This window comes from Mustela putorius, unplaced genomic scaffold (genome assembly GCF_011764305.1).
Source record: "Mustela putorius furo isolate JIRA1106 unplaced genomic scaffold, ASM1176430v1.1 tig00003898_pilon_pilon_pilon, whole genome shotgun sequence".
In the NCBI taxonomy this organism is placed as follows: Eukaryota; Metazoa; Chordata; class Mammalia; order Carnivora; family Mustelidae; genus Mustela; species Mustela putorius.
In genome coordinates, this window is record NW_025422047.1 from 8100737 (window position 1) to 8121069 (window position 20333).

At 39.9% G+C, this 20333-nt stretch overlaps 1 protein-coding gene across 1 annotated transcript in view; it reads right to left on the reverse strand.

Moving 5' to 3' along the window:
* Window positions 1-413: 413 nt before the first annotated feature.
* Window positions 414-20333, reverse strand: part of EXD1 (exonuclease 3'-5' domain containing 1) — a 33003-nt gene continuing 13083 nt past the window's right edge. Inside the window, exons 6-12 of the mRNA XM_045067633.1 lie at window positions 19491-19549; window positions 15884-15970; window positions 12744-12848; window positions 12587-12667; window positions 7582-7725; window positions 6728-6919; window positions 414-1505 (exon numbers count right to left, since the gene is read on the reverse strand). Of these exons, the coding sequence (XP_044923568.1) occupies window positions 846-1505; window positions 6728-6919; window positions 7582-7725; window positions 12587-12667; window positions 12744-12848; window positions 15884-15970; window positions 19491-19549 (1328 nt within the window). The 3' untranslated portion in view covers window positions 414-845. The remainder of the gene's footprint in view (window positions 1506-6727; window positions 6920-7581; window positions 7726-12586; window positions 12668-12743; window positions 12849-15883; window positions 15971-19490; window positions 19550-20333) is intronic.

The window sequence follows — 20333 nt, forward strand, 5'->3', positions numbered from 1 at the left end:
ATTTTTAAACAAAATAACAAAAGAAAGTATACTAACTCCAGGAAAATAGAGGGACTCAAACTTCAAGTTTACATAACAGATATACTCAAAAGAAGTCCCTGCTTTGTTATGAAAATAGACAAAACTTTCTAAAAGTAAAGAAATCAAAAGAAATTAAAACTGGGATATTGATTCCTTAGTAACATTAATTTGTGTTTATGATATAAGACAAAAAAACATTAAAAATTCAAAACTAAAGTTTTTTTTTTTTTAGCTTTTTTGAGGTATAATTGACAAGTTAGAGTTAGTATTTTAAAAAAGAAAAATGTACTGGTAAAGTTATCAGGTACCAATTTTTAAAAACTTATTGATACAACTTTTACCAACCCCTTTCAAACCAAAAAATACAACAGAAGTTTAAAAGTAGGAGCGTCTGGCTGGCTCACTTGGTAGAGCATACAACTCTTAAACTTGGGATTGTGAGTTCAAGCCGCACTTTGGGCATAGGGTTTACATTAAAAAAAAAAAAAGTTTAAGAGTAAAGATTCTTCCAGGTACTAAGCCTAAGATTTTTTTCCCCTCTTCAAATTATGAGAAATCATTCACTCTGAAACACTGGGAACACATCTGCACAGTGACATAATCAAAACATTTACTTCTTCCACTATTTAACTTATTCATTCCCTCCTAACCAAATTCTAGGCATGCAGGAGAAAACAAGAGGATATAATTTTCGCTGAAGTCTTCCTTCCTCTGTGACTGAGGCAATCCTAAATTTACAACATGGCCAACTTAAGCACTGAGGAAAGTCCTTCTGGCACAGGAAACGAGCCACCTTCACGGTCTCAAGAATAAACTGCACATCTCTAAGATAAATTTGGAGAGAAATTAATCCAAGAATCGGTTTTCTCCAAGGCTGGACAGGGAGGAAGTGTGGGAAGCACAGCTTTTCTAAAAGGAAGAAAGGTATCACTTGGAGACACTCCGGTTTCCTGAGGAAGGGAAGGAGACACTGAAACATCTTGTTTTGTGCATTTTAGGTCATCCTTGTTTTCCAGCATCAGTAACTGTTCTATCTCCTCTTTCAAAGATAAACTTGTCTGAAATTCCTGTTTGGGTATCTTACCGTGTTCTTTTTGAATTATTCTCCCCTGGTCCTCTAGCCCCTCTGGCTCAGGGCAAATGAGTTTGTTGACACCATCCTCACTGGTTTCTTCCTTCATGGGAGGTTGATGTTGAGATTCTGTCAGAGTTTGCTTATTTTTAGATTTTTCTATCAGCAAATTTCCATCCCGATGAGATGTAAAACCTGGAGTTTTATCTGGTGTAGAGTTCTTACAAAGCAACGAAACCCCCCCTTTCCCCTCTTTCCCCACTGTCTCTGTCATTGATTTCTTTGGACATATCCCTGTCCTTATTAGGAGTCCCTGTGCATTCACCCTATATTCTCTTGCAGCTCTCTCTCTGCGCTGCTTCTGGAAGTCCTTGAGTTGAAGCAGTTCTTCTGGAAGCTCCATACATGTAGGCTAAGAAAAGAACAGGAAAATAAGTCCATTCTAACGAAACTTCTGAATATGGTCCTTAAAATCACTTCAGCTGTACTTAACAGTATTTGGCAAGTGAGCATCAATTCAAATGTGTTCTTACGGCTCCCTCTAGCGTATTCAACTATGGTAGTACTATTTCTGATTAAGTTAAATATTTTGAATCCATTTCGTTTGTGTGTTGTGCATGGGTGTGTGCATGTGTAAAGATTAATGATGAAAAATAAGTGTCCTGCCCAACCTGTTCCCAGTCCCCTTAGCAAGTGCATCTTCTAGAAAGCAGTTTCTCAAGTAGCCACACAAAGATACAGTCTATGCATCTGTGATTATGTCTGTGTATATATACCTGTTACTAAATGCATTTATTTTCATTTTTTTCACTCCATTTTCATTTCTTCATTGCATCACGTTTTTCAATTTTAGTTTCCCCACAACCCTTTATTTTGATAACTCTTCCTAAATACTATTTTACACAAATGGTATCATAGTATAATATATATTCTTCTGCATCTTGATTTTTTTAAGAGAATTTTTAAAAGGTTTTATTTATTTATTTCGTCAGAGAGGGGTGCCTGGGTGCCTCAGTGGGTTAAAACCTCTGCCTTTGGCTCGGGTCATGATCCCGGGTCCTAGGATGGAGTCCCGAATCAGGCTCTCTGCTCAGCAGGGAGCCTGCTTCCTCCTCTCTTTCTGCCTGCCTCTCTGCCTACTTGAGATCTCTGTCAAATAAATAAATAAAATCTTATTTGTCAGAAAGAAAGAGAGAGTGAACACAGGCAGACAGAGTGGCAGGCAGAGGCAGAGGGAGAAGCAGGCTCCCTGCCCAGCAAGGAACCGATATGGGACTCAATCCCAGGACGCCAGGATCATGACCTGTGCCAAAGGCAGCCGCTTAACCAACTGAGCCACCCAGGCGTCCCAATAAATAAAATCTTAAAAAAAAAAAAAAAGTTTAGTCGGAGAGAAAGAGATAGAGTGTGAGCATAAGCAGGCAAAGTGGCAGGCAGAGGCAGAGAGAGAAGCAGGCCCCCCGCTGAGCAAGAATCCCAATGCAGGACTTGATCCCAGCATCCTGGGATCGAGCCCCGCACTGGGCTCTCTGCTCAGCACAGAGACTGCTTCCTCCTCTCTCTGCCTGCCTCTCTGCCTACCTGTGATCTCTGTCTGTCAAATAAATAAAATCTTAAAAAAATAAAAATAAAAATAGTACTACCATGCAGTCCAGCAATTCCATATCTGGGTATATGTACAAAAGGAAGTGAAATCACTATCTTTAAGAGATATCTGCACTCCCTTTACACTGCAGCATTACTCACAATAGCTAAGATATGGAAATTACCTATTTACATAAATGGATGAATGGATAAAAAAGATGTGAGATACACACACACACTGGAATAATATTTAGCTATTAAAAAGGAAGAAACTGCTGCCATTTGTGACATGGATGCACTTAAAGGGCATTATGGTAAGTGAAATAAACCAGACAGAGAAAATATTGTATGGTATCACTTATATGTGAAATATTTTTTTAAAAAAAGCTAATTTCATAGGAACAGTATAGAATGGAGGTTGCCAGCAGCTGGGAGGAGAAGAAAAGAGGGAGATGGAGGTTAAAGGGTACAAATTTTCAACTACAAGGAAAAAAACCTATAAAAACATAAATAAATTCTGAGGATCTAATGCACTGCACGTTTACTATAATAACGTGGTACCATATACTTGAAAATTGCTAAGAGCAGATCTTTAGCATTTTTACCACACAGAGTTAATTATATGAGTTGATGGATACATTACTTATCTTAGTCTTGATAATCATTTCACAATGTATATGTATATCAAATCATCATAATGTATGCTTTATATAGAATTAATTTTGTCAGTTATTCTTCAATGAACTTGGGAGGCAGGAAGAAAAGCATTCCTCACTGTGAAATAATTTTCTTTTAGTTGTTTTTTCTAATAATTTTATAATCCTATTGTTAACATAAATACTTGATCCAAGGAATTTATTTTGGTAATCCAACTTTGATTCTCTTCCCATACAATGCTTAGTCAATTACCTAAAGCCTTTTATTGATTATCTTTTTCTCATTAATTGGAAATTCTACCTTTATCCCAATGATACTGGCAGAAATTTTCTTTTAAAGATCTTACTCGGGGCGCCTGGGTGGCCTGGTTGGGCTGCTGCCTTCGGTTCAGGTCATGATCTCAGGGTCCTGGGATCAAGCCCCACATCGGGCTTTCTGCTCGGCCGGTAGCCTGCTTCCCTTCCTCTCTCTCTGCCCGCCTCTCTGCCTACTTGTGATCTATCACTGTCAAATAGATAAATAAAATATTAAAAAAAAAATCTTACTCATTTATTTGAGAGAGAGAGAACTGGCGAGAGCACAGCAGGGGGAACGGTGGGCAGAGGAAGAGGGAGAAGCAGACTCCCTGCTGAGCAGCAAGCCCAAGGCTTGGTATCAGGACTGTTAGATCCTGACCTGAGCCGGAGGCACATGCTAAACTGACTGAGCCACCCAGGTGCCCCCATACTGGCAGATAGATATTGGATCTTTTGCTGGGTTCTCTACTATGTTCCATTGATCTGCCTACACATGTACCAGTCACAAAATGTTGTTGTTGTTTTAACTAATCTCAGCACCCAAAACGGGCCTCAAATTTACAACCCTGAGATCACGAGAGTCATGCTCTACCAATTGAGCCATCCAGGTGCCCCAAAATGATTTCTATTTAATGTAGACTTATATGACTTAATATCTGACAGGACAAGTCTTATTTATATGTATTTATCTTTATAAGCACTATACTCACAGTTTGCCAAAACAATGCTGATGGTAGTATTTTTCTTGGAATAGAGGCAAATTCAATAGTTAATTTAAGAGTAATTGATAACTAAAAATGCTTAGCGTCCCCATTCATTTAAGTCTGCTTTTATGCCATTCAGTGATATTTTAATGTTTCCTTTATATTTCACATTTCTTATAAGATTTATTTCTAGGTAATCTATCTTTTTGTTACAATTATAAATGGGTGTTTATCCCATTATATATTTTTTGCTGCATATACAGATGCAAAAAAACTATCAATTGTCATGTTGTATTTGTACCCATTTTACTAAACTATTCTTTTGTTTGTAGTAATCTTTTTCCACTGATTTTCTACATTTTCATTTGTATCATTGGCAAGTCATAATTTTGATTCCTCCTATTCATTTTTTATAGTTTGTCTTTTTTTTTCCTTCAAATTTCATTTGCGGGATGCCTGGGTGGCTCAGTCAGTTAATTGGCTGACTTGACCTCTGGTCATCATCCCAGGGTCCTGGGAAGAGTCCTGCATCAGACTCCTCACCCAGCAGGGAGCCTGCTTCTCCCCTGCCTGCAGATTACCCTGCTTGTGCTCTTCCCTCTGACAAATAATTAAAATCTTTTAAAAAAATATTTTTCATTGGCTAATAGCTTCAAAAAATGTTAAGGTGGTGACGGTAGTCACAATTTTTGTATTTTTTTAAAATTTTATTTATTTATTTGACAGAGATCACAAGTAGGCAGAGAGACAGGCAGAGAGAGAGAGGGGAGGAAGTAGGCTCCCTGGACCAGAGAGCCTGATGTGGGGCTCGATCCCAAGACCCTGAGATCATGACCCCAGCCAAAGGCAGAGGCTTTAACCCACTGAGCCACCCAGGCGCCCCAATTTTTGTATTTTCATGATACTAATGGGAATGCTTTCAGTGTTCTGAATCAAACATTATATAGATTTCCTGTTTAAGATATGATTTATCCTGGGACGCCTGGGTGGCTCAGTTGGTTAAGCAGCTGCCTTCGGCTCAGGTCATGATCCCAGTGTCCTGGGATCGAGTCCCACATCGGGCTCCTTGCTCAGCAGGGAGCCTGCTTCTCCCTCTGCCTCTGTCTACCATTCTGTCTGCCTGTGCTCGCTCTCTCCCCCTCTCTCCCTCTGATAAATAAATAAAATCTTTAAAAAAAAAAAAGATATGATTTATCCTGTATTCCAACTTTAATCAGTAATGTATATAGGATATTATCACATCTTTTCAGCCTTAAAAAATGAAAACAAATTACAAAAAGTTATAAAACTCCTTGGTTTTACAATGATAAATGAAAGATATTTAAATTCTCCAACTGAACAGGGTATACAAGGATTTTTATGTTGCAAAATACAGTGAGAGCAAAATACAGAAAGGATACATTCTTTTCAGCGTATAAGAGATAATCATAAGACTTTCTTTGTTCTAGGAAAATGGAGAATTTCCTAACACTGTACGATGCTTGCAAGCAGAAATCGGCAACACATTAAAAGAGAAGTATAATACATCAAAGCAGGGATCATATCAAAAATGTTATTATTTTATTTAGGGTTTTGCTTCAGTATTCCTAAGTAAGCATGGCTATTAGCACCAATAGCAGCAGATGCGACTTCTTTGTTGTTTTTTAAACGACTTTACCTTTAAGCAATCTCTATACCCAACACCCAAACTCATGACCCTAAGACCAAGAGTCACATGCTCCACTGACTGAGTCAGCCAGGTGCCCCCAGACCCAGAAGGCAAATTTTTTATGTAAGGGGTCAAACGGTAACTATTTTAGCCACAAATGATCTCTGTTGCCTACCATTAAAATCATAAAAAGCCTTCTTTCTGACCTTGTGAGAAGCACAAAAGCAGGCTGTGGGCCAGATGTGGCCTTAGGGCAATAGTTTGCTAACTCCAAGTCTATAGTTCTGATACATTGTGCTGGTTTCTTACAAATTGGTAATGAAATCTTAAATTTGTCCATTCTTTGACAGAGTATAACTTAATACTGCAAAGATGTACTTAAGGAGATGAATGGAGCCCAAGCTATAGCTCCTTCAAAGTTTTATGACTGGGGTGCTGGGTGGTTCAGTGGGTTAAGCCTCTGCCTTCGAAGCTCAGGTGATGATCTCAGGGTCCTGGGATCAAGCCCCATATTGGGATCTCTGCTCAGCAAGGAAAATGCTTCCCCCTCTCTCTCTGTCTGCCTCTCTGCCTACTCGTGATCTCTGTCAAATAAATCAGTAAATAAATCTTAAAAAAAATGTTTATAACCAAGTCAGCCTTGTGGTTTCCCAAAACTGGGAAGAACAGGTATCACTGTGCCCTCCATGAGCAATGGGGCAGGAATGGAAGTGCTAAAAACACAGTCTCGGATTGCCACACCTACCTCTGTGCCCCCCAGGCGGTCTGCAGACCCTTCTCGGTAAGTGTTCAGGTACCCATCCACAAGGGTGGTTAGGTCAGACATCATCTCATCCAGGAGTATCAGACGAAGGGGTAGTAGGTAGGTAGCTTCCAGGGCCAAAATTTTCAGTAAGGAGGGTGAAAGAGGTCGTGTGAACCACACTTCTGGATTTTCCTAGAGATACCCAGACAATTTTCTCTGAATAATAAGCAAAACTTTAAAGATAACTGTTTATCTAAGGGTCACTTAACTTAAAACACTATTACCGTTATTTTCTTCAATGACAGTGTATTTCTGAAAATACACACAAACACACCCCTTATGTATGTATATATTAAGTGTGATATGGGAAAAGATGGGGTGACAGGGAGGGACTGTGGGAGAGAGAGAGAAAGATCAATCCATCAATCAACCAATCAGGGCTTCTCATTCAATACTGAAGAGAATAGACTTAATTATAGGACCAAAACTACAAACAATATGGTCATGATCTAAGTGTGCAGGTGAGGCTAGTAGGAGCTAAGGAAAATTTATTCTACTTTGAAAGAAATAAGTGGGATGGTTTTGATTCCATCACACCTTAAACAACATTCCCAACAAAAACCTTCCCTGGAGGACTGTAAATTTATTTCAGAGTACTTTCTGATAACCAACAAATATGAATCCTGGCTTTTATCAACTTGAAATCACAAACTTCCCATTTGAAACAGCTAAAATTTTGGCAATGCTCCTATCCTTACACAGCTGCTGCCACTTGTCTATGTAATATGCTGATGATCCCACTCACAAAACCCTTGGAAAGATTAATGTCATATGGGACATGCTTCAATATTCACCTGAATCAATTTCTGTCTTTCTTCCAGAAAGGAGAGATATTTAGGGGCTACCTTAAGGTGTCTGATTAAACTCTCCTGTAAAGAACTGATGCAGTTTGGAAGAAAGCCACCTGTTTCCATGGAAAATTGAAGGACATCCGCTACCTGTGGCATAAAAATACAAAACAAAACAAAAACCTGTCTGAAGATTACATAGACAGCTATCTCATGGCAGAAATATATTTAGAAAAATGTCTTTAAATACCAATCTCCCTAAGGACCCACATGACAGAAAATGTCATCGGAAAAATTGTTCAGTCAGCTAATTCTGAAAAATTAGGAAAGAAAACAAAATGATCACCCAACTTTAAAGTATCCTCATCCTCCTTCTTTTCCACTCCTTTTGTTTGCCTGCCTTATGATTATCTATTACTCCTTAGTACCCTTAGGCAGTGGGGAAAGGAAGATAAATTTGAGAATTATTTGTATTACTTATCAGCAACTCTGGCAAAATTTTGGCAAGGAAAGCTAATACAATTAAGAATTGGGAGGGGAGGGACACCTGGGTGGCTTGGTTGGTTAAGCAGCTGCCTTCGGCTCAGGTCGTGATCCCAGCGTCCTGGGATCGAGTCCCACACCTTGCTCCGCGGGGAGCCTGCTTCTCCCTCTAACTCTGCTTGCCGCTCTGTCTGCCTGTGCTCACTCTTGCTCACTCTCTCTCTGACAAATAAATAAATAAAATCTTTAAAAAAAAAAAAAGAATTGGAGAGGCACCAGGCAGGCTTAGTTGGTAGAGCATGCAACTTAATCTCAGGGTTGTCTGAGCCTCATGTTGAGTGAAGAGATGACTCAAAAAATAATAAGATCTTGGGGTGCCTGGGTGGCTCAGTTGGTTAAGCATTTGCCTTCAACTCAGGTCATGATCTCAACATCCTGGGATCAGCCCCACATCCAGCTCCCTGCTCTGTGAGGAGTCTGCTTCTCTTTCTCCCTCTGCCTCTCCCCAATGCTTGCATATGTACTCTCTCTCTCTCTCTAATACATAAATCTTTAAAAAATTGTGTGGTACATCACTCAGCATGAGGGAAATACAAATCAAAACCACAATGAGATACTACCGCCCACCAGTCAGAATGGCTAAAATTAACAAATCAGGAAATGACAGATGCTGGTGAGGATGCGGAGAAAGGGGAACCCTCCTACACTGTAGGTGGGAATGCAAGCTGGTGCAACCAGCTTGAAAATGGCATGGAGGTTCCTCAAAAAGTTGAAAATAGAGCTACCCTGGGAACCAGCAATTGTACTACTGGTTATTTACCCTAAAGATACAAATGTAGTGATCCGAAGGGGCACGTGTACCCGAATGTTTATAGCAGCAATGTCCACAATAGCCAAACTATGGAAAAAACCTAGATGTCCATCAACAGATGAATGGATAAAGAAGATATGGTCTGTGTGTGTGTATATATATATATATATTTATAAATACATACAATGGAATACTACGCAGCCATCAAAAGAAATGAAATCTTGCCATTTGCAACGACATGGATGGAACTAGAGGGTATTATGCTTAGCAAAATAAATCAATCAGAGAAAGATAATTATCATATGATCTCCCTGATATGAGGAAGTTGAGAGGCAATGTGGGGAGTTTGGGGGGTAGGAAAAGAATAAATGAAACAAGATGGGATTGGGAGAGAGACAAACCATAAGAGACTCTTAATCTCACAAAACAAACTGAGGGTTGCCAAGGGGAGGGGGTAGGGAGAGGTTGGTGGGGTTATGAACACTGGGGAAGGTATGTGCTGTGAAGTATGTAAACCTGGCGACTCATAGACCTGTACCCCTGGGGCTAATAATACATTATATGTTAATTTTAAAAATTAAAATTAAAATAATTTGTTTTAAAAATTGTGTGGTAGGCTAAATAACGGTCCACAGAGATATCCACATCCTAACCCCTGGAACCTACCAACATTATTTTATATAGCAAAGGGACTTTGCAGGAGTGATTAAGACTCTTTTTTTTTAATAGTTTTTTTTAATTTTATTTATTTGACAGAGAGAAACTAGGCAGAGAGGCAGACAGAGAGAGAGGAGGAAGCAGGCTCCCTGCGGAGCAGAGAGCCCGATGCAGGGCTCGATCCCAGGACCCTGGGATCATGACCCGAGCCGCAGGCACCCCGTGATTAAGACTCTTGAGATAGAAAGATTAACTTGAATTATCTGGGTGGATCCTCCATGTCCCTGAACAAGAGGGAGGCACAGGAAGATTTGGCTACAAGTTACTGGAGGTGATGGGGCATTGGAAGCAGAGACTAGGGGTGCATTTTTGTTTTTTTTTCTAACAAACAGAAGAACAAATTCTTTATTTGAAAACAATTCAGAATCAACTGAATATCTTTTCTAACACTTAGAGAGGTTTTTTTTAAGGGGATTCTCTCCCAGAAAAAAAAAAAGAAAATTATGTCATTCTCTAAATATGAATACAATTTTTCTCTTACTTGCTTTCTTGCATATCTATTCACACTTCTCTATGCTAATATCATAGTATTATTAAAAAACAAATGTGCTGTCACAACACTTAGGCTTCAGGGCAATCAGTGGGCAATCCTCTCTTACTGGGATCAATTAAAAAGTTTTAGTAAAAAAGTCGGTACTCTAGAAAACGTTTGTGCCAGCTTTCCTCACTTCCATGCAAAGCTCGAAGTTCTCCCAACTTCTTGCTTCCTTTAGCCATCAATAACCACTCCTTCTTAACCTGCCACCCCAATTCCACTGCCACTGAGCAAAGACCAACAGGCTTGTAAGCACTGAGCAGAAATATAAAATGCTTTTCTCATTTCTGTTTTGCCAAAACTCAACTAAAATAAAATAGAATTCTATATACTTATACAGCTATGTATCTCCCTCTAGTTGCTGGCCAGAGCCAAATATCACTGGGTTTATGCGTGCTTTCTTGGTCCAGCCCACCAAGAGACTACCAGTTTGTGACTGTAAGCAGTGGCACATTTTGAAAATGGCAGGAGCCACAAGCCAAAGAATACAGTGACAGCTGAAAAGGCAGAGAAACAGACTTCCCTGAGGGCCTCCACAAGAAAGGAGCCCTGCTGATACTTTCGTGTTAGCGCAGTGAGAATGATTGCAGAGTGCTGACCTCCAGAACTGTAAGAGAGTAAACTTACGTTGTCTTAAGCTACTAAATTTGTGGTGATTTGTTACAACAGCAATAGGAAGCGAATACACTATGTTAAAGGGAAAAAACTGGAAAAATTATCAATTCCTGCTTCTTGTACTATGGAAGTCTGAAAAGTAAATACAGAAAGATGTGCTAACATGTTCATATGGGGTCTAATCAAGAAGCCTAATGGTCTCAGGAACAATAAGCAATTCTCTGACATTTTGGAGTAAGCTAGAAATAATCTCTATATAGAGAAAGATCCTGAAAGAAGGCCCAAGGAACAGGTCAAAAGAGAAGTGGCAAAAAGTTCATTATGGGAAGTTATGTAAGAGCAAATTTAAGCCATATTTAATAACAACATTGAGCTTTTCAGAATTTTTGCTCAAAAATAATTGGCTAAGGGTACAGAGATTACTTAAAAATAATAAGAAATAATTCATTATTTTAACCCCTCTCCAAAGTCTATCTATAGACTTACGTATTCAACTTGTCCCCTTTGACTGGCATAAACCTAGAAGACTAGAAGAACATAAAGGAGACATAATGAAAGCTAGTGGTTTTACTATTCTCACAGCCATACCAGCAACTCAGATCAGCTCTAAGAGCAAGTTAGTATACTCTAAGTACTTCTCATTTCTCAAGGATTCTTTAGGGTAGAGAAGAACCATATATAATCAGACTATTTTGGCCCAGAATAGGCTTTTGGGGCATATCTAAGACAACCTGCATCTCTGAGCTAGATGCTAACTAGCTATTAGTCTTAACTGGTACATATGAGCTAAAGGCACAGATGTAACTGTTACCTCACACTAAGTGTCTCATGTCAGATTTATGAATGACCTGCCAAATTGTTCAAGTTTCTGAATGCTATACAGTACGGAGCTTGCTGCTGCTGCTGCTTTTTTAAGACTTTATTTATTTATTTTTAAAGTAATCCTTACACCCAATATGGGGCTTGAACTCATGGCCCCAAGATCAAGAGTTGCATGCTCTCCTGTTTAAGCCAGTCAGGTACCCCGGAGCTTGCTGCCTTTTTTTTTTTTTTTTTAGATTTTCTTTGACAGAGAGAGAGACAGTGAGAGAGGAAACACAAGCAGGAGGAACAGGAGAGGGAGAAGGAGGCTCCCCACTGAGCAGGAAGCCCAATGTGGGGCTTGATCCCAGGACCCTGGGATCACGACCCAGGCCAAAGGCAGACTTTTAAAGACTGAGCCACCCAGGCACCACCCAGAGCTTGCTTCTTATTTGACAAATTCTGGAGCAAAATGAGAGAAAAATTCTTCAATACTTGTTTTATTTATTTGAGAGAGAGAGAGAGCATGTAAGCAGGAGGAGGGGCAGAGGGAGAGAGATAAGCAGACTCCCCGGTGACACAGGCCTCCATCCCTGGACCCCAAGATCATGATTGGAGCTGACATCAAGAGCCACATGCTCAATCAGCTGAGCCAACCAGCTACGCCCAAAATACTTTTTTTTTTTTTTAAGATTTATCTGACACACAGAGAGAGATATATATATAGAGAGAGATCACAAGTAGGCAGAGAGGCAGGCAGAGAGAGAGGGGGAAGCAGGCTCCCCACTGAGCAGAGAACCAAGTAAGGGTTGATCCCAGGACCCTGAGATCATGACCTGAGCCACCCAGGTGTCCCTTAAGTAACTTTTCTGTAGTGCTTTTATAGTTCACCAAATATTGTCACCTATTGCATAGACATCTTACATGGAGAAGAATGCAGGAATAAGGCATGCACACACACACAAAAAGGCTTAATCACTCACCAAATGGGGCCTTTTTTCTATAAGAGCTATATACCCTGGACTGAATCATGGTTTCCCTGCTTGTACCTGTGTGTCAAAGACATTATTCAGCAAAATTCCATACTGATGAGAGAGGCAATCAGAAAGCCAACGACAATCATGGATAACCTAAAGAATCAGAAGACAGAGTAATTAGAACCTGGTTGCTAATCTTACTATCGGGGATATCAGCTTACACACTCACCTTCAAAATTCTCTTGTCTTCTAATACCATCTGAAGTCCATTGTTGAAAGCACGACTTCCCAGAAGGAAAATATCAAATAAGTAAACTCGGCTATTTGTGGCCACCTGCAATAGATCATCCAGACACATGTATTATAGGGTAAAAAGGAACTAAGGAAGGGGGTCTGCAGTCAAGAAAGATATGTGATAAAATATTTCACACCCTCACTTTTAAAGAAAACAACAGGCATTCAGTGATACTCAGGGAAAACAAGTTCAATTTTATCTTAAGTAAAGCGAAGAAACTACCATTTGCGATCTTGAAAGAGAGAGAAAGAGCATGAGCAGGAGGAGAGGGCGAAGGAGAGAGAGAATCTCAAGCAGACTCCATGCCAACTACAAAGCCTGACACAGGGCTCAATCCCACAACCCCAAGATCATGACCTGAGCTGAAATCAAGAGTCAAACATTTAATCAATTGAGCTACCCATATGCCCCTCACTGTGATTTTTCAAAAGGGCAGAAAGAGACAAGCTGGTGGACTTAGTCTTTTGCTTTTTACACTCCCCAATTTAATGTTTTATAGCTTACCCATGGCATCTTAATACTCCAAGGACTGTAGGTTTAAGAGGAATGAAGAGCATTTTGTTGTTGGCAACACAACATGCTATTTCTCTGAGTCTCGTGATATGCATGGTTACTTTAGGTGTTACATAATATTATTCAGAAGAGAAGATCCTTGCTCTCTGGCAGTTTTTGTTTGTTTGTTTGTTTGTTTATCCAAAAGAGAAAAAGAGAGCGTGAACATGGGGAAAGGGAGAAGCAGACTCCCCTGTGGAGCAGGGAGCCCGACTCGAGGCTCAATCCCAGGACCCTGGGATCATGACATGAGCCGAAGGCAGTCACTAACCTACTGAGACACCCAGGAACCTCTCTCTAGCAGTTTTATATAGGCAACAAATAAACTGGCACAAATGGTAGGATGTGAGACACCATTTTTTAGTTCAATTTTAGACTGTTTCTGATCATAAAATTCACCAAGGTAGTATTATAGCTGAATCATCTACTGAGTCAGGGAATAAAGGCAAAGGGAGATCCTAACAGGTCTAGAGAGCCAGCGACAGGGCAGCATGATGTCATCTTTGTCATTTCAGGATCAAATGTTGATATAGCTTCAACTGCCAGACCTGACACCCGTTCTCAGAACTTTCGTGTTGTTTGCAAGAACAGGACACCTAAAACAGTCACTCCTTGTTCTTTTTAATAGACACATTAGAAAATTTGAAAAAATAATTCTCTACTAGACTGAAAACTCTGTGAGACGAGAGATTATGCCAGATTCACCACTGTACATGCATCACCTAGAGCAGAACCAAACCCATGGATGGCTCAGACATATCTTCAGTGAGCTAATGCATGCCATACAATGCTCCCTTCCATTTTTCATATGCAAACCATGTATATGACTCTGATAGTATGCATTCCAATCTATATCCTGCTTTCTCCCACTCATAACTTTGCAAAAAAATCTTTTTTCTACGTTGCACTAGTCATCAATTTTTGACAGCTGCATAAGATCTATCAAATCTACAGTAATGTCTCCTACTGCTAACCTACTTAAATTGTTTCTGATTTTTCACCAGAAAATGATGCTAAGATCACTAGGTTCTCACATATTCTTTTTCATATTTTGAATTATTTAGGGTAGACTCCTTTATGTACCCCTGAGAAGTGGGCAGACTGCCAATCCTAACAAAATACATTCTCTCAATAGGTGGAGGTAGGTCCTGACTCAAAGAATAGAAGACATTGGTTGGGAATTCAGCCTGCCTTCTTTGGCCTTCTTTAAAAACTGATGCTGCTGTTGGGTGCCTGGGTGGCTCACTGATTGGGCAACTACCTTCGGCTCAGGTCATGATCCTGGAGTCCCGGAATCAAGTTCTGCATCAGGCTCCCAACTCCACAGGGAGTCTGCTTCTCCCTCTGACCTTCTCCCCTCTCATGCTCTCTCTTTCTCTCTCTCTCAAATAAATAAATAAAATCTTTTTAAAAATTCTTTTAGGGGTGCCTGGGTGGCTCAGTGGGTTAAAGCCTCTGCCTTCGGCTCAGATCATGATCCCAGGGTCCTGGGATTGAGCCCCACATCGGGCACTCCGCTCAGTGGGAAGCCTGCTTCCCTTCTTCTCTCTCTGCCTGCTTCTCTGCCTACTTGTGATCTTTGTCTGTCAAATAAATAAATAAAATCTTTAAAAAAAATTCTTTTAAAAACTAATGCTGCCGAGTTTGAGCCAAAGGTGGCTGTCCAACCTACAGCTATTCGAGGCTCACTACAAACTTTTGACACAGTGGGGACCTTCACATGACATCTCCCAAGCCTAGGAAAATGAAAATGATGTGGAAGAATCCTGGTGTGGAATGCTACCAACCAGAAGGAAAGATAAATATCTTGCACATAGTGGGGTGTAGGTGGCTCAGTGGATTAAGCCTCTACCTTTAGCTCAGGTCATGATCCCAGGGTCCTAGTATTCAGCTGCACATCGGGTTCTTTGCTCAGCAGGGAGGCTGTTTCTCCCTCTGCTTCTGCCTGCTGCTCCCCCTGCTTGTGCCTTCTCTCTCTCTCTCTCTCTCTCACTCGCTCTGTCAAATGAATAATTAAAATGTTTTTTTAAAAAACTTCATATATTAAGATTTTAATTTAGGGGTGCTGGGCAGTCACTAGAGCGTGCAACTCTTGATCTTGGGGTAGTGAGTTCAAGCCCCACACTGGGTATAGAGTTTACTTAGACAAATTAAATTAAAGATTTTATTTTTAAGTAAACTCTACATCCAACATGGGACTTGAACCATGAACTTGAACTCCACTGTCTGAGCTAGCTGGCTGCCCCTGAAATTCTTCATATTTCTAAGGTGGAAGAAAAGAGCTGGGAAAGAAGACCTCAAGCAGAGCCTGTGACACAGCAGTGATAAATATAAAAGTGAACCCATGAAGAGGCAAAAGCTCTTTCCTTTTGAAAGGAATAAACTCAATACTAGAAAAGTGAAAAAAAATCCAAACAGGTTATAGGATAGTGATATTGAGGTGACATAAAGAAGACAATTAAAATCAATTTGCCAGTGAATCTACAATTATTTCAAAATAAAAAGTTGAAAATATCTTTGACCTGAAGCCAACATAGTTTCCCATGACGACACACATTAGCGCCTTCTGCTGCCACACTCAGGACACTCTGCTTCTTGATGTGGAGCATCTGGTGAGAAAAAGGAAGAAGATCTCCAGAAAATAAATGTTGCGATTATGACATCATGGATGGCTCAAGTAAAAGGCTAGCAATCAACAGAGTGGATAGTATGCTTTAAACTTACAAAACTTGACTAATCCAAAACACAAGTAAGTCAGCTTCTCTTTTTCACACACAAACACGCACACACACCCCCCACATTGAATATTTCTAATTTCTTTTTTGTTTGTTTTTTAAAGATTTTATTTATTTGACAGAGATCACAAGTAGTCAGAGAGGGGGAAGCAGGCTCCCCGCTGAGCAGAGAGCCCGATGAGGGGCTCAATACCAGGACCCTGAGATCATGACCTGAACCGAAGGCAGAGGCTTAGGCCACTGAGCCATCCAGGTGCCCCTGAATATTTCTAATTTCTTTTCAGTTTTTGTAAAGTTATAACACAACTGGAAAATAAATCATGCATATCCTAAATGCTGATAAGAGTTGAAAACTCAGATACCCTGTGTTACCACTAATGCTACAACAAAAGATTTCTATCTTTATGACCAGGTTCCTCATGCAAGCAATAGTGCCCTAACACAGAGCAATTTACTGTACCTGAAAGGAACTCATGTAGTGGCTGAGTCTCACAGTATATACTGTTTAGAATGAGAGAAATAAGAACTCAACAGGTCCCTTAAAGTCTTAGACTCATTAAGTTACTCAAAACTGATATAGTGCTATTCCAGGAACACATGCTGACCCTTTATTTATAATCTTATCCTATTTCAAAACATACAATTCTAAAACCTTAACCCATAATCTGTCAAAATATCTACACAATACAAGATTCTCTCCATCTTACAGGTAGGTAAATAACTCAAGAAAGAAGGGCATGATAACTTTCACTAGCACAATATCTTCCTTTAGTGAGCAGAGAGGGTTTCTACATTGAGTATTTTCCATCGATGATGAAAAAAGGGGACTGAATTTCAGTTCCACCCTCAACCAACAGCAAGAAGGCTGTGGAACTGGGAATAAAACCTGCATTTCTTTGTTGACAAGAATTTCCAACTACCTCTTCAAATTTTCAGTTCCTTATCTCATTTTTTGTTGTTGTCATTGGACCTTTTCAAGAATCTGTTGATATATAAAGAATTCTTTCAACACAATTAAAAAATGGACAAAGGGAGCACCTGGGTGGCTTACCTGATCAAGTAAGATGTTCAAGTAAGATGCACTCTTGATCTCACCTCAGGTCTTGATCTCAGGGTCATGAGTTCAAGCCTCATGTTGTGGGGGGTGGGGTAGGCAAAGGAGGAGCACCTGCCTGGCTCAGTTGGTAAAGCATGTGACTCTTTTTTTTTTTTTTTAAAGATTTTATTTATTTATTTGACACTCAGAGATCACAAGTAGACAGAGAGGCAGGCAGAGAGAGAGGAGAAAGCAGGCTCCCCGCTGAGCAGAGAGCACGATGTGGGGCTTGATCCCAGGACCCTGGGATCATGTCCTGAGCCGAAGGCAGAGGCTTTAACCCACTGAGCCACTCAGGCACCCCACCATGTGACTCTTTATCTCAGGGTTGTGAGTTTAAGGCCCACAGTGGGAGTAAAGCCTACTCAAAAATGGACAAAGGAATAGATATTTCTCCAAAGAAGATATATAAACATCCAAAAACACATGAAAAATGCTCAATATTATTAGCCATCAGGGAAATGTAAATCAAAACCACAATGAGATATCACTTCACACTACGAACATGGCTATAATTAAAATGACAGATGACAACAGTGTTAGAATATGGAGAAATCGGAATCCTCATATCTTGCTGGTGGGGATGTAAAATGGAGTAGCAGCTTTGGAAAACAATGGCCAATCCTCAAAATATGAAACATAGAGTTATTATATGACCTAGCAATTGAACTTCTAAGTATCTATCCCAGAGAAATGAAAACACATGTGCTAACAAAAACTTGTACATGAATGTTCACAGCAGCATTATTCATAAAAGCCAAAAAGTAGGAAGAACCCAAAAGGTGAAAGGATAAATGAATTATGGTATATCCAGGGGCACCTGGGTGGCTCAGTGGGTTAAAGCCTCTGCCTTTGGCTCAGGTCATGATCCCAGAGTCCTGGGATCAAGCCCCACATCGAGCTCTCTGCTCTGCAGGGAGCCTGCTTCCACCTCTCTCTCTGCCTACTTGTGATCTCTGTCTGTCAAATAAATTTTTAAAAATCTTTTTATAAAAAGGAAAGAAAAATGATTGTGATGTATGTACAATTCTGTGAATTTGCTAAAATCCAGTGAACGGTACATTTTAAATTGGTGAATTTAATGTTATATGGACTACATCTCACTTAAGTGATTAGAGAAAAAAGAATCAGTGGAAAGCTAACTCTCCCTTAAAGAAATGCACCTGTGCATACACAAGCATTAAACTTGTATCTGCAGGAAGCTTAATGACTCCCATGAAGTCCATCTGTGAACTGTATGCTAAGCTGAAGAGTTACTGTCACATCGAAATTCATCAATGACTATAGAGAAATTGCCTAAACAGAGCATGTAGAATGGACTTCTAAAAATTTAAGTAAAAAAATTTCTGACTCTCCTCTAAAACTGCCAATGGCTTTCCAACCTACCCAGGTTAAACTCAAACTCCTTAAAATGTCCAAAAAACCCTACCTGATCTGTCTCCTGACCATTTCCATTTCCTATCATTCTTCACTGTAGTCCTGCCTCCCTACTGTCCTCCATACAAGTTAAGTGTGCTTCAGCCTCAGGGCCTTTGCACTTGCTATTCACGCTTTTCAAAATTTCCTTAGCTGAATATCTATATGGTTAGCTCTATTACTTCATTCCGATGGCTATTCCAATGTTACTTCTTCACAGAGGTTTTCTCTGTCCACCCTACATAAAATAGGAACTCCTTGTTACTTTACTTTTCAAACCACAATTTATTTTTCTTCGTAGCACTTATCATCAGTTGATAGACAACTGTTTGTTTATTTTCTTGCAATAAAATGTAAACCCCTTCAGGTGCCTGGCTGGCTCAGTCAGAAGAGCATGCAATTCTTGATCTTGGGGTTGTGAATTCATACCCCACAATGGGTGCAGTGAATACTTAAATAAATAAATAAACAGGAAAAAAAGTGTTTACATTGGTGGTTAGGACTTCCTGGGTGGCTCAGTGGGTTAAGCCTTTGCCTTTGGCTCAGGTCACGATCTCAGGGTCCTGGGATTGAGCCCCACATTGGGCTCTCTGCTCCATAGGGAGCCTGCTTCCCCTTCTCTCTGCCTGCCTCTCTGCCTTCTTGTGATTTCTTTCTCTGTCAAATAAGTAAACAAAATCTTTAAAAAAAAGAACTTTGCCTTTACTATTATTTTATCCTAGACTTCAGAACAATACCTAACGTTTATCAGGTCCTCAGATATTTTATTGGGAATTTATTAGGGAAAGCATCAATGGTCTTATAATAAGAGAAAAATTTATGAGATATAAACATGATACCCATATGCAGACAATACTTGGAATGATCAAGGACGATACTTACTGCAGCACCAAACTTCTGCTGGAACTGATCAATGACTGTGTATGTTACCTCCTCTTCCTCTGCAGGAGAATGATGGTAATAGACACATTTGTCTTCTTTGGCAATAGAATAGCCTTCCCACTCATTTTAGCCATCCTCATAAATTTCTCCACTATTGCAACTCAAAGGTCTAATGTTATTTCACTATCACCTGTGTCAGCCCAACACACAGTGAACACTCCAGCATCCTGTTTCTCAAATGAGAATGAATAAAAGCCCTACCAATGATAATCTTATGAATTAAACTATTTAATCATTTCCTGTGAAAATCCAATAATGTTTCCCTCCTCATAGACTTGTGTCTTAAATATTTCAAGACATTTACTTTTCAAAGGATGTTCATAATAAAAAGTTATAGTTTAAAATAAATCAGTCCGGGGTGCCTGGGTGGCTCACCTGGTTAAGCTTCTGCCTTCAGCTCAGGTCATGATCCTGGGGTCCTGGGATTGAGTCCCAAATCAACTCCCTCCTCAGCCAGGAGCCCTGCTTTTCCCTCTCCCCATGCCTGCTACTCCCCCTGCTTACGCTCTCTCTCTCTCTCTGCCAAATAAATAAATAAAACCTTAAAATAAATAAGTAAATAAATAAATCCTGGAGATGGGCCATAGTCCACATTTTTGGAATTCTCTGGGTCCTTAATTATGGTTTTAAATCATGTAATTTAAAAGATTAGAGGTATAGCATAACATATAGTTTCTCTTCATCTCCAACCTCTAAAACTTAGGTGTGGCATAGGACACAGTCCACATACCTCTTTTTCTCTACCTATACTCACTCTCCTAGTAATCTCATCTAGTCTCAAGC